The sequence below is a fragment of the Natator depressus genome, chromosome 8 (assembly GCF_965152275.1).
Source record: "Natator depressus isolate rNatDep1 chromosome 8, rNatDep2.hap1, whole genome shotgun sequence".
Classification (NCBI taxonomy): domain Eukaryota; kingdom Metazoa; phylum Chordata; order Testudines; family Cheloniidae; genus Natator; species Natator depressus.
Genome location: NC_134241.1, coordinates 13425687 through 13439086, shown reverse-complemented (window position 1 = coordinate 13439086; position 13400 = coordinate 13425687). Strand labels below are relative to the sequence as shown.

Sequence of the window (13400 nt, the reverse complement as noted above, 5' to 3'; positions counted from 1 at the left end):
CAGTCAATGGACATTTTCACAAGTCAGACGAAATGCCTCCTTTCTTGTCTACTTATGTGAGCCCATTTCTGATTCCACCCAACTGTCCACCCAACTTTCTCGGTTACCCTTTTAGTCTGCTGCATCTTTGCTCTCACTCTCTCTGGGCTCAGGATTCCTCCTCCTATTTGCAATGCCTACAGTTCCTCTTTGTATTCTTCCTGAGCTGTTGCTTTCCCTTACCTCACCTCTCTGTCTACTCATTTGTTCTCTTGTCCCAGTTGTTCTCTGGCAATATTTCACTCTTTTACGTAGTTCAGCAGATTTCAAAGTCAAATTTATTTTAAAAATGTATTATGTTTCCCTTTATAGCCTGTAGTGAGCACAGAAGAACTTGCAAGGAAGCTAACAATTTAAACTTACTAAGGACATTAATAAGTTTCACTTTGAAGTCCGCTGCTCAGAGAGCAAAACAGAAAGGATGTGTGGCCTAGGTCAGACACTGATCACACTGCATCTGGCTCAGTGAAGATGTCTATGCAATTCACTTTGAATAGGATGCTCGGATGTATTAAGCAGGGGATAGAGAACAATACAGAAAATGAGAATTATGTGACTCAATAGTGTATCCTCATTTCAAGTATTGCATGCAGTTTTGGTTATACAATCATACAAAGTAGACTAGACAGAGAAAAATGTCTGGAGAAAAGCAATGGATATTTTTAAAGGTAAGCCGCAAAAGGCTTCTTTATGAAAGGAAATTAAAATTATTAGGATTATTTATTCTACAAAGGAGAAGCGAGGGTTATATAAAAAGACTACTAGGGTATAAACAAGTCAGTCTGTTCCAACTTTTCCCTTAAAATGAAATCTAGGGGACATTCAGCTAAAAAAGGCAATATGTCAAATTTTGCCCTTATTTACCCCGTGTGCCTTTTCTGAAATCCAGCCCTCCAAATTTGGTTCAGTGCCCCATATTCTGCTTTCTATTACATGAGTGCAACTCCCATGGAAATCAAAGCGAGTTGCACTCATGTAATAGACAGAAGAATAGCTTAATATGTTTAAAATTGAGAATGTGGAAATATTTATGCAGCATCTAGTCAACTTCTAGAATTTACTTTTTTTCAGTTCACAGATCATTTTTATTCGAAATGTAGTAAAATTCAAATAATGGTTAAACACATGAATAAAAATTAATCTGCAGTTACATTAGCTAGAATTAAGATGGAAATAAATGTCCACACTTTAGAGTATAAAACCATCAGCAGCTGTGGTCAGGAAAGAATTGCCCCTCCATAGCAATTAGGACCTGATCCAGTGCCACTGCAGTCCACAGAAATACATCCATTGACTTCAATGGGCATTGGAGCAGGGACTTAATTTCTCTTTGGTGCTAGCCTGGAGACGTCCTCACACACAGGGAACTCAAAGACTGTCCATTTAACTAGAACTTCTACAGCTACACAAGGAAGACTTTTTTGTATCTACTTTCCTCCACCTACTCTCATGCACCTGTGCAATGACGGGCACAACTGACCCTCCGACGTTTGTAGAAAAGTTTTCAGTAAGTCTAGTTCAAATATTTCCATCTAAACTATTTTTCATCCACCACCAAAATGGAATACCTTTTTTTCCACAAAAATTGTCTGCTTTCCACAGAAAATGTAATTTCTTAGTTGAAAAACGGAACCCCAGAGATCAAAGAAAAATTTCCACCAAGAGCTGTTTGGAAATGTCAAAAAGTTTGCTTTGCTTTATGGAACTAAATCAAAATTTCATTTCAGTTCGACATAAACAATGTCCTTCTGAGCAACCATAGTGCCTCACTGGAGTTGTCATTCAGCTGTCCCCTGCCCCATTCTCCTCTATGGGGATGGCTCCCCAGATGGACTACATCTAACATGATGCACCATGCCATTTGACTCCCATCACAGAGGCTCAATGGGAGAGGAGACCATGGTGGAATTTTCCAAATAGAAATTCAGTTTTCAGCCCAAAAATTGAATTTTAATTTTTTTGCCAAAAAGTTGAAGTTTTCCACAGGACATTTTTTTTCCAGACAGCTCTAGTTTTGAGATCCTTGGATAAAAGCCATTGTGTCAGTGCAAATGGTCATTATACAACAGATCTAAATCTCAGATTGGATCATCCTATTTCTTAATACAGACATATAATAAATGTTTCTGTGCAAGGCAGAAATCCTATTCTTTTAACACTTTTCATGTCCTGTTCTAATGCCATTTTTCCTCATTGTTTTACAAACACTATTACAGGACAAACTGTTTTATTCAGGAACAGCTGAAGGGATTTTCTGGAAAGGAAGACATTGAATAACATATGTGGAAGCACTGAATAAAAATGTCCATCGAGTTTAGAAAATCCTTTCACATTTTTCTGTGATCAGATATATATCATCTGCCATGCCTGGTAACATTCAATTCTTGACTTCTGTGCTGTTTGTAATTCTACAAACATACTTTGATTACAGATAGGCTGAATTACCCCAGAACTGGAGAATCACTTTACATAGACTGTTTGTATTGCAGTCCGACATTCTGGGCAATTCACATTGACAGATCATATTCATGGCACTGAGACTGGCTTGGAGAAAATGAATGTGATGCACCAAAACATGCTTGTGACCAGAAATACTTATCGGGCCTGATTCTAGACTGCCATGTTCCTCATGTGACCATTTACACATGTGTAAAGTGGGCATAAAACACTACCATAGTTATTTAGGAGCATTTTCCACCTACTTTGCCCAGTGTAAATGACCACAAAAGATGCAAGGCAGTGGTGAACCAGACTTAAGTAAAACTGACAGGGCCAATAACAATAAGAGAACTGTAGACAATATTAACTGATATTCAGGGGAGAGGGGGATTTCCAAACGCACTTAAATAACTTAGAAGCCTAAGTCCCACAGTTTGCTAAGTGATTTGAGTCTAAATCTCAATGATTTTCAGTGAGACTATATCTCCTGAGTCCCTTTTGAAAATGGTGGTTAGGGTCCTAAATTACTTAGGGCCAGATTTTTAAAGGTATTCAGGCACCAAGTATGATTTTTCTAAAGCACCAATGCACCTAACACTCTTTGAAGTCAGTGGGAATTAGGGCCTAGATGCTTTTTAAAATACCACTCCGTGCCTAAATACCTTTAAAAATCCGGCGCTTAGGCAATTTTGAAAGTTTTACTCATGGCCTTTATTTTCATAAGCACAGAACTGAGTATTACATTATTAGACATCTAGCAGCTAATATCTGCATCCTCAATAAACAATGGGCATAAAACTGTGGTTCAGTGATTTTAAGTAGTAAAACTGCCCCAGAAAAAGAAACAAACAGAAAATGGCTGAACCTTATACCTTGTTGGCCTGAATTTAAAAAAGAATAATATATGGTTTACTAAGGGGTTAATTTCAAAGCACATAACCTCACATTTTTTTTTAGGGGGATCTCATATTCAGCCCTGACTCAAAATTGTCAGTCAAGCGAACAGACAGTTTTGTTTGGGCAACAGCATACCTTCTTTAGCAGTTTTGGTACTTTATATCTATATGGATAAATAGCAACAGAACTGGAAGTGCAGTTATACTGATACCCAATGTGTTGTGAGGTAATATGAGTTATATGAGTAAACGTCATCAACCATCTCACAGAGTTATGTAAAACCTCCATCTGCCTAAGAGATGTTACTGTCAAGTCTGAGATTTTCAAAAGTGCTCCATGTTGGGCTAATTCTGGTCCCACTTAAATCAATGTTAAAACTCTCATTGACTTCAGCGGGAACAGAGTTAGGCCAATGGTGTACACTTTTGAAAATTCCTTCCTAAGGAATTTCAATCACCTATGATTTATGGGTACCTGATATAACTTGATATCTTGATTTTTTTTTTTTAAAAGGAGCGATACACTTTTTAGCAAGTTAACTCTGGAGTGCCAGCTACTCTTGAGGCAGATACATGCACCTCAGCCAATCAGATTTCTCCTTTAACAATGGTCATATAACAAAAATACATAATAAAGTCTCTCTACTGTCTCAGTTTGACCTACTTCCTCGGGAACCTACAGAACTCCTTCTTATACAAACCTACTGCAAATTAAAACAAGAGCTCAATATTTGCCCAGATGGCAACATACATTTTAAATTGACCTTTTATTATCCAAGATACAATAAAACCCATGGTGGTTTACAGCCTGCTTCTCAGAATTCTGTATGTCTGGAGCAATTAAAGAAGCTAAGGGAATGAAATTAGGGAATTTATTAATCTGTTTAATGGATGACTGTTACCCACTTCACATTATACCAAAACAGATTAGGCAGGTGACTGAGAGATCCAGAAAACATCTGCTAAACAAAATCAAAATTAATGATAAACAGAATGAGTTCTTTGATAGCTGATTTTCTTCCATCTGTCTATAACAATAAAAGAGCTGCTAGAGACAGCTGCCAATTAGTTGCTAATTCAAAAACCATTTTAGGAAGTGGGATCTGAGCTCAAGTAGCAGTACACCGGCATGACTCTTTTATTTAACATTTATGTACCTTTGAACAAACTTGCTAATTGCTGTAGTTGTTATTACCCAGTTGGTGATGGCATTCCCCCAACACACTCTTCCTTCTCTCCTGGAGTTTATAGCCACTGGCTGTATCCATGCACTTGTGGATGCATGTTAAAAAAATCTAGTGATTATCCATCAGTATCTCCTGATGGCATTCTCCCTTTCTTTTTTAAACCCTGGATGGTCTTTATTCACAAAGCAAACATATAATTGTCTGTGACATCTTGTTGATGGTCTGGAGAGGCAGCTGACAAGAAGTAATTAAACTGGCCACTCACTGCATCCATTGTGGTTCCCCCTTTCACTGCGAAAGCTCAGAATGGTGTTACCAGTTCAGGTAAAATGCTCGTTTTAAAAACACCTGTATAGATGGACTTTAGCGATTACAATAAGTAACCTGCTCACAGACCTAATACTCTGATGTGTGCCATTTAGTATCACACTTTTGACCAAATCCTGAACCAAAGAGAGAGAGAGAGAGAGAGAGAGAGAGAGAGAGAGAGAGATTGCATCTGTGGCAGTACAGGGAAGGCAAAGCATCAAATGTTCCATCTTTACTTCTAACCATCTGCATCCCAACCTTAAAATTTTCTCTTCCCCTCTTATACAACTGGGCCACCTCCCCAGGCAATATTTACAAAACATCCTCTTCCTTTACTGTTCCAAAACCCCTCTAAGCTATCATGTGTTGCTTCCAACTAGTTCGCTCATGGGGAATATTCTAGCATCACGATTTGGGTTAAAAAAACCCAGACCCCTATATATAGATATCTTTTTGAGAAATACATTAAAATGGCAACTTACAAGAGCAACAAGGATAACAGGATTTTCAATTTCATTTCAGTAAAGTATAATGGGATTTATTCATAGAATTTAAAGTACCTTTAATTGAATAGATAAAAGGCATTTCAGAGAGCTACCGTGTATATACATGGTACCTTTGTGCCAGCTCATGGGAAGATGGATATTTACTTGTCCTAATTATTCATAAAGATGATGTCCACAGCAAGCTTGTAATCAATGCCCACCTCTGTTATTTTCAAGCCTGCCTTAGTGAGAGTACCTCAAACACTGACATTCCCTTCCTGCAATGGAGATTCTCAGAGCACCAACTGCAGTGGATTTGGGCCAAGTAATTCTTTTTTCTCCCTAGCAGATTTCAAAGTGTGAGTCTGAATCCCTAGTCAGCTAATGTGTTTATAAGTGACACTAGGAGGACAGAAACAAAAACAAAAACATCTCACACATCCCCAAGACTCTGTCATGCTATTTTGCATTGAATTATTTTTCCATGAAAACATCTGCAGGTGGGTTTTCATAAAATCTGACAGACAAATGTTATGAAGCAGGCTCTTGAAAATTTGGACAACAGTAGCCTCTTTCAAGTTTGTAGGTTCACGTTTCTTTCAACATGTTACCTCAAGATCACTCAACAGTGACAAACAAATTGGAAAAAAAAAACCCTATATTTTTCCTACCTTTTTTTCTTGTGGCTTCAAAGCCTCTCAATTCCTACAAGAAAAAAGAGATTTTTTTTTTTAAGTATACAGGAATAGTTCATACGTACCATAAAAACAGACCCACTAAAACACAGTCCCTGTCAGAGTGAAGTGCTTATGAGGCTCTAATCAATAACTAAACAGCTACAACTTCAAGTACTTAATGGATCAGTAGGTTATCCATCAGAGTCATCATTTTTGATCAAATTATAGTGAAAAGCATAAAACCTTAATTCAAATAAATATTTTTTTCCCTTTTGGGTTACAAGATCACAGGTCGAAGGGATTTTGTTATATTAACTATGTTGGTTTTACTTGTAAAACAGATACCAATCCTGGAAAGACTTATGTGCTCAGTTTTGAGGAAGTGAATAGGCCCAGATGAATTGATTGCATTACTCGTGTTTAGAAGTAAGGATGTGCTTAAGTCTTTGCAGGATCAGTGCTGTCGACAGCATCTCTTGCAAAATATTAATTACTGCCATTTCTAGTAAAGCAAGCTTTTTTATTTTAATTTGATGCCTACAGAACAGTCACCAAGAGACCTATATTCCCAGACTATATGCCATCTCTTGAATCTCAACCATAAGTAGGTGTGTAACCATAAGTAGGTGTAAAAAGAAAAGGAGGACTTGTGGCACCTTAGAGACTAACAAATTTATTTAAGCATAAGCTTTCATGAGCTACAGCTCACTTCATCGGATGCATTCAGTGGAAAATACAGTGGGGAGATTTATATACACAGAGAACATGAAACAATGGGTGTTACCATACACACTGTAAGGAGAGTGATCAGGTAAGGTGAGCTATTACCAGCAGGAGAGCGGGGGGTGGGGGGGGGAGGGGAGGGGAGGGCGACCTTTTGTAGTGATAATCAAGGTGGGCTATTTCCAGCAGTTGACAAGAACATAAGTAGGTGTGTGACAGACCATCTAATTTAAAGCTGAGCTAATAATTCATGACTAAACACAAACATATTTTCATGAAAATTCCCAAATAAAATACCACCTCTACCAACCAATACCTGAGACTGAGGAACTGGGGAGGATGCTGAGAGAAACACAACCTACATCCTTTATTTACAATGAGTAGGACTCACATGACTTTACTAGTAGCCCCACTGACCACAATGGGGCTGCCCACCTGAGTAAAGGCTGCAGAATCAGGCCCACTGATTGTAACCTTAAAACATAAATAAAGCCAACTCACAGAGACCTGCCTGGCTCACTGCGTGTTCTCAGATGGTGATTTATCACTTAGACTAGCAGAAAAAGCATATGGGTGTTCCCTTGAGACAGCAGAGATTAGTGCCAGATGCTGACTTCCACCAACTTGGAAGCTAAGATCTCAATCCTTGTTTTGTTGCACCTACTTGTGCAGTAAAATTAGTTTTTGATGATCCACCCTCAGATTTTGAGAGCTGGTTCTCCTCCCTCTTACATCTGCTGCTGAGCCCTTGGTTGCATAGACACATCGTACATCTGAGTTCCTCAATCCTCTAACATAGGTTCAAAGTCCTCTGTTGTTACAGATGGTGGCCTCTTTAACCCCATTTCATTCCCTTAGCACTCACTGTTTGTATAAGTTTATTTATCTAAGCATGGAAATAAGCAAAGGTTTACTTCTTTTCTTCCTCTGAGAGTGAAGTAACACCTGGCCTCCCTAGATAACAAGAGTTTCATGCTTATATGATGCTTATTCTGTTTTCGTATGGACCTTATTATTTTAATTTTTAAAGTACAGTGGTCTACATTTAGACAAAGCAAAGTAAAATATAGCACCATATAGCTAATGCCATGTCCACATATACCTACTACCATATGCAGGCAGGGAACTCCTGCTATATGGTAAGATACCAAGAGAGTGCACTCTAAAAGTAAAAAGATGTTGAAACTGAGAGGAAAAACAACAGGGTATAGGAGTGATGATAGGTGACAGTTCCTACCAAGCTAAATCAAGACTTAAGATGTAGTGGACAACATTATTAACTACCTCAAACTAGTTAGCAGGAAAATTTAGCATTGGGTCGAGTTACGTTATGTAACGAAGCCACACGGTACTATATTTAGTCATATATTAGATACACAGAACTTTTTACTGTAGATGATTTTGTGTCTTGTCTTCATCTATCTTAAGGGCATAAGAGTTCCAAGTAGAGGTGGTTGAAAATTTTCTGACAAAACCGAGTTTCTTTGAAAAATGCTGATTTGTTGAACCAGAAATTTCTTGTGACAGACAGTAAGGTTTGACAAACTTGCTGAGTCATGGACAGAATTCCCTGCCAGATCAACTAGCAGACTATCAGGCAGCCTTGCCATGCAGGCTGCTCCAGGGCTGGGGACCCTGGCACATAGGGACCACAGTGCCAGATTAGCTAGTCACTCAGATTGAACCCAAGTCCTGAGTTTCAGCCAGCTCTAGTTCCATATTTGCTTATCAACTTATAGAGAGGAGGTCCCTTCTAGTGGGCCCAAATTTCTCCATCCTCTGTAGAGAATTAAACCATTGTGTTCACAGATTGACTTGGAAATTGGTGACACAACCAATATATCCTACCTACTCTGATCAGTGCAAAGCAATTGTTACCATTAACATATATGGATATGTACAGCCAGGAACAAATTCTTGTCTGGTGTCTAGTTGCTATGTAGACATACCCCAAGCGACAGAAGCTCCTTGGCAAAGGGTCATTGCAAACAACTTCACTTCAGACCTGAAAAATTCGTCTTGCAGGATATTTATCCATAAAGAGTAACATTAAGGTATCTACAGAAAGCACATAACTTGTCAAGACTCAATCATTGCAAGAAGTATGGAAAGATAATATATAAGGAATAACATATTAAAGTTGAACATATGCTTTATGGACTTGGAGTGAAAATTAGTCACCAGGGTAATGTGTGTTGGAGATGACCCATTCAAGCAACAGGAGTTATTACCCCTCCCTAGTCAGCTGCTGATGTAATACAAGGTTCTATTGTCTAGTTTTACTATACCCTGAACAGTCAATGGAAAACCATCAAAGAAATTTGCAAATGATCAAAACCACTTGGAGGTGAAAAGGAACATAATAGCAGGCACGAGATTGCCCTGGCCATGGCCATGTTTCAGTATAACAGAGTGTAGAGAAAGGCACTCAGTATTCATTCACTGAGGAAACCTCTTAAGAAGCAGGGGAGGTTCATGACTGTTTGGATTTTGGCCCTTGTGAAACCAGTTAGTTCTGAAACAGACTGAACTTGGGGGTGGGGTGGATTAGTTTATTGTATAGGAAAGGAGACTATTGATAAGTGTACACTTATCATTTGCATTTTATTATTTTGTTTTGTGTTGTAACAATTTTCCTCCATCGGTTCTCTTTTATTTTTAGTTAAATCTTCATTCTTTCTTATACAACCCTACTTTTCTTTCACTAAAAGTGCTCATGAATGCTGTGTGGGTTTACAGAAGTGGTGGTTTAAGGTAAAACAGGTAAATTGGGTTGTGATACTGATAGATCAGCTCAGATCAGAGCCCTTGGGCAATTCACCGGTGGGTGAACTTCAAAGGAGTGTTAAAATACTATTTTGTACCTGGACAATTCACTTGTTAAAATGGATGTTAATTGTATTTGTCTTCATCTACCTACATCCTGTCTGATGTATACTAGTGTAACTAAATTAACCTGTTGTTGCTCTATCTTTTTTCATGTCCTGTAACTCTGTAATTACCTTTACATTATGTATACGACTCTACTTAATTAACATTACGTCAAAAGGCCTGTATTTAGTGTTTAGAAGTGAACTTACTTTATATGCAGATGATATGAAAGCTAATGAAGAATTGTTCCTGGCTATCCCATTATGTACTCTGGTAACTGGATAACCTTAATTTAAAGTGTGTTAGTTTTAAGATAGGAAAGTACTGGATGTGAAAGCTTCATGAAAACTGGCAGTTACATAGACTGATTCAGGTGGAAACTTAGGATGTGAACCTTGTCCTTGTAGAAAACTGCATATGGCAGATCTGCGACCAATGCATTCACTTTTCCCACCCTCCCTAGCGGAGGTGATGGCCACTAAAAAAGCTACCTTTGCTGAAAGATGTAGAAGCAAACAAGGTATGAAGCTAAAGGTGTGAAAGGAGGATTCATGAGAGCAGGCAACACTGAATTCAAATCCCATAATGGTGCTGGATCCCTGATAGGCAGAAGCAATCTATCTAGCCCTTTCAGGTTGTGATAGGGTGAGTAAAAACAGTCATTGATTTGAGGGAGAAACACTGAGATGGCCACCAGATGCACCCTCAAGAAACTAAGGGCTACACCTGACTCCTTAACATATAAAAGATAAGTCCAGAATGTCTGATTGTGATAGGCTGCCCAGACAGAGAATCATGTCCGTTTCCACAGCTTTTGTGGGAGGTTTTCTTCTTTTAAGAGAACATTCCAGACTGCAGCTGAGCAGTGAGCCTCCTCTGCATTTTACCAGTGATGAACTATGCCATGTCATGCAGCATTTTAGGATTCAAGTGCAGTGCCCAGCTATGGTTCTCTGTGATGAGGTCTCTGGTTATTAGTAACAGCAAAGATTCTCAAGTCAACAGCTTGCATAGGTCGGAATACTATGGCTGTCTTGGACAGGCTGGCACTATGAAGATCATTCTGCCATGATCTTGTTTCAGCTTGAGAATGACTGAGGATTAGAGGCAGTGGTGGATATCCATACAAATAGGTCCTTGTCCCACGGAAAAAGGAAAGCATTGGATATTGATCCAGGCCTGTGATCCACACTGGAGTTGAAGTGGAGACACTGAGTTGCCAACAGATCCGCAAGTGGAAAAATCTCTATGTGGAAAACTGAGACTAAAATGACTGTGTTGAGGAGACCATTTGTGGTCTAAGTTGAAGGACCTGCTCAGACAATCTGCCAGACCATTTTGAACCCCACGACAAGTGAGACACCCTGAGAGTAACCAAGCTCTGAATGAATAAATTCCACAACTTGACTGTCTCCTGGCAGAATCTGTCTGACCTGACATGTTTGTTCCCGTAAAATACAGCTGTAGTGTTGTTGGCAAGCTCTTGGATGGCTTTCCCCTGAATGTGAGCCAGGCACTGCTGACATGCACAAACTATTGCTCATAACTCAAGAATGTTTATGTGCAACCTGGCCTCATGCACAGTTCACAACCCTTAACCCTAAAGACTCCCCAGATGCACTACCCACCCATGGCTGAAGCATCTGTCACCAAACTCAGAGGGGAGAAGTGGCAAAATAGGAGCTCACATGCAGACATCGTTTTGACTCATCCACCAGGTCAGAGACAGCAACACCTGGGATGCACGCTAGCTTGTCCAGGTGGTGGATGTGGTAGACAGATCTGAGCCAACCTGTAACACTCTGAGGTGCAGCCTGGCATGAAGGGTCACATGCGGGCCTGGCATGAAGGCAGCCATGTGGCCTGTGAGCCTGAGGCAATTCCTCACAATAGTCTGCATGTGATCCTTGATGGATACACAGGGGTTGTGTATAGTCTAAAATCTGGGAAAATGCAGAAGTGCTCTGGCAGAGGTCGAAGCCGGGACTATCCCGATGAATTCTACCCTTAGAAGAAGGGGCAAAACCATCCACTATTCTTGGTTTAATTTCAGGCCCAGAATGTTGAACAGTCAGTCTGATAGAAGGGGTAATACTCCTACCTAGGCTGGTATTGAGGATGATATTTTGTCTCATGGTAGCCAGAGTGTAGAGACCCAAGGAATTCTAAGACTCCATGCATCTGAAGAAGTGGGTTTTTTACCCACAAAAGCTAATGCCCAAATAAATGTTGTTAGTCTTTAAGGTGCCACCAGACTCCTCGTTGTTTTTAAGGACTTCTAAACCATTTGAGTTCTTCCACATGTGCAAAGCCTCATCTGTTTTAGATGAGAACAAAGATAGGTTCTCAATTGTGTGTCATACCTCCACAGGAATCCCTGAGGACTACAACCAGGAAGAACTGTGCATAATTACTGCCTATGCCATGGCTGCAGAATCCGTTGTGTCCAAGAAGACCTGCCGAACTGATTGAGAGAAGAGGCAGCAACAAGGCACTGAAATCTGTTCTTTTGGAACCTTCCGGCAGTTTATTCCCAAACTGAGAGACTGCCTCCCAGTTAGAATAGTCATATCTTGACAACAGTGCATGATGATTAGCAATATGGAGCTGTAAATTTGCTGCAGAATAAATCTTTCTGCCAAAAAGATGTTGGCATCTTTTTCTTTAGGGTAGCCTTAGCTTGGTCCTGACAGTTTTCCTCCTTCACTGCAGCCACAATGAGGCGAACCCAGCTACGATGTAAGTCAAACAGTGCAAACCCCTGGGACAGAACCTGACCACATTCCATTCCTTTGGAATGGAGAAAGGGGTTTGCCACAGTGCTTTGATGGGATGCATAATGGCATCGTTTTTAGGCAGAGCTACCTTTCCTGCCACAGCAGGATGGAGAATATCAATCAGCTTTTGGGTATTCTCCTCCACTAGCGCCATCTGAATGCCAAAAGCAGCTTTCATTCTCCAGAGAAGCTCTTGGTACACCTTAAAGTAATCTAGTACCGGGGAGGATGCCTCTGGTATCTGAGCCTCGTCAGCTGATGAGGATGCATGAAGAGGAGGCCAGAGGAGAGTGCTCCTAAGGGTGATCCTGTGGAACCAGGGTAGGGTCAAATCTGGTACTTCAAACACCATAGGCTGATCAGTACAGGTTCTCGGTACCATCAGAAGGCGGCTCCCTCCCAGGGACAAGATGGCAGCGATGTTTATCTAGATGCTGGGGACATCCAATCGGGCAAATGAAGGGGCTGATACAATACTGAGCCCCAGGTATGTCTGGCCCAAACATCCCAAACCCTGTCTGTTCTCTTTTCAAACCTACACAGATGAGTATGGGAATGGGACTGGAAGAAAGCTCTGGACTCTTGGTATTGTGAAATCGAGAGTCTACCTTGGAGTCCGAATCCTACACCCTAGATTTCAAAGAGCTGACCTCTTATGTTTCCGAGGCCAGGATTGCTCTGAAGTCCCAATAATGGGGGATCTTCTTCAGCTCCTATCTGCAAGCAAAGCTTGGAAAGCACTCCAGAAAGGAGTCGTCAAAGAGCTTGTCTTGGATGACCAAAGGGGGGTTTCTAACGTTGGTCCATAGACAGTCTCCATCAGGATGTAGTAGAGGTGCTCCTCCCTCAGCTTCTTCATCTTGGGTCTGGAAGCTGTGAAAAATTTAACACCTGTCTCTAATATGGCCTCACCTAAGCTCTTGAGACAGCACAAATGAGGGTCATTGACCAGTACAGGCTTTCTGAACCTAAGCAAGGTTTGAAACCCTGGTACCAT

General features: G+C 40.3%; 1 protein-coding gene across 5 annotated transcripts in view; it reads right to left on the bottom strand.

Annotated features, from left to right (window-relative positions):
• FSTL4 (follistatin like 4) overlaps window positions 1–13400 on the bottom strand; it is a 671384-nt gene that overhangs the window by 420391 nt on the left and 237593 nt on the right. For all 5 annotated transcript variants that reach the window (XM_074960459.1, XM_074960458.1, XM_074960457.1 and 2 more), the window contains one exon: window positions 6027–6060. In XM_074960459.1, the coding sequence (XP_074816560.1) occupies window positions 6027–6060 (34 nt within the window). The remainder of the gene's footprint in view (window positions 1–6026; window positions 6061–13400) is intronic.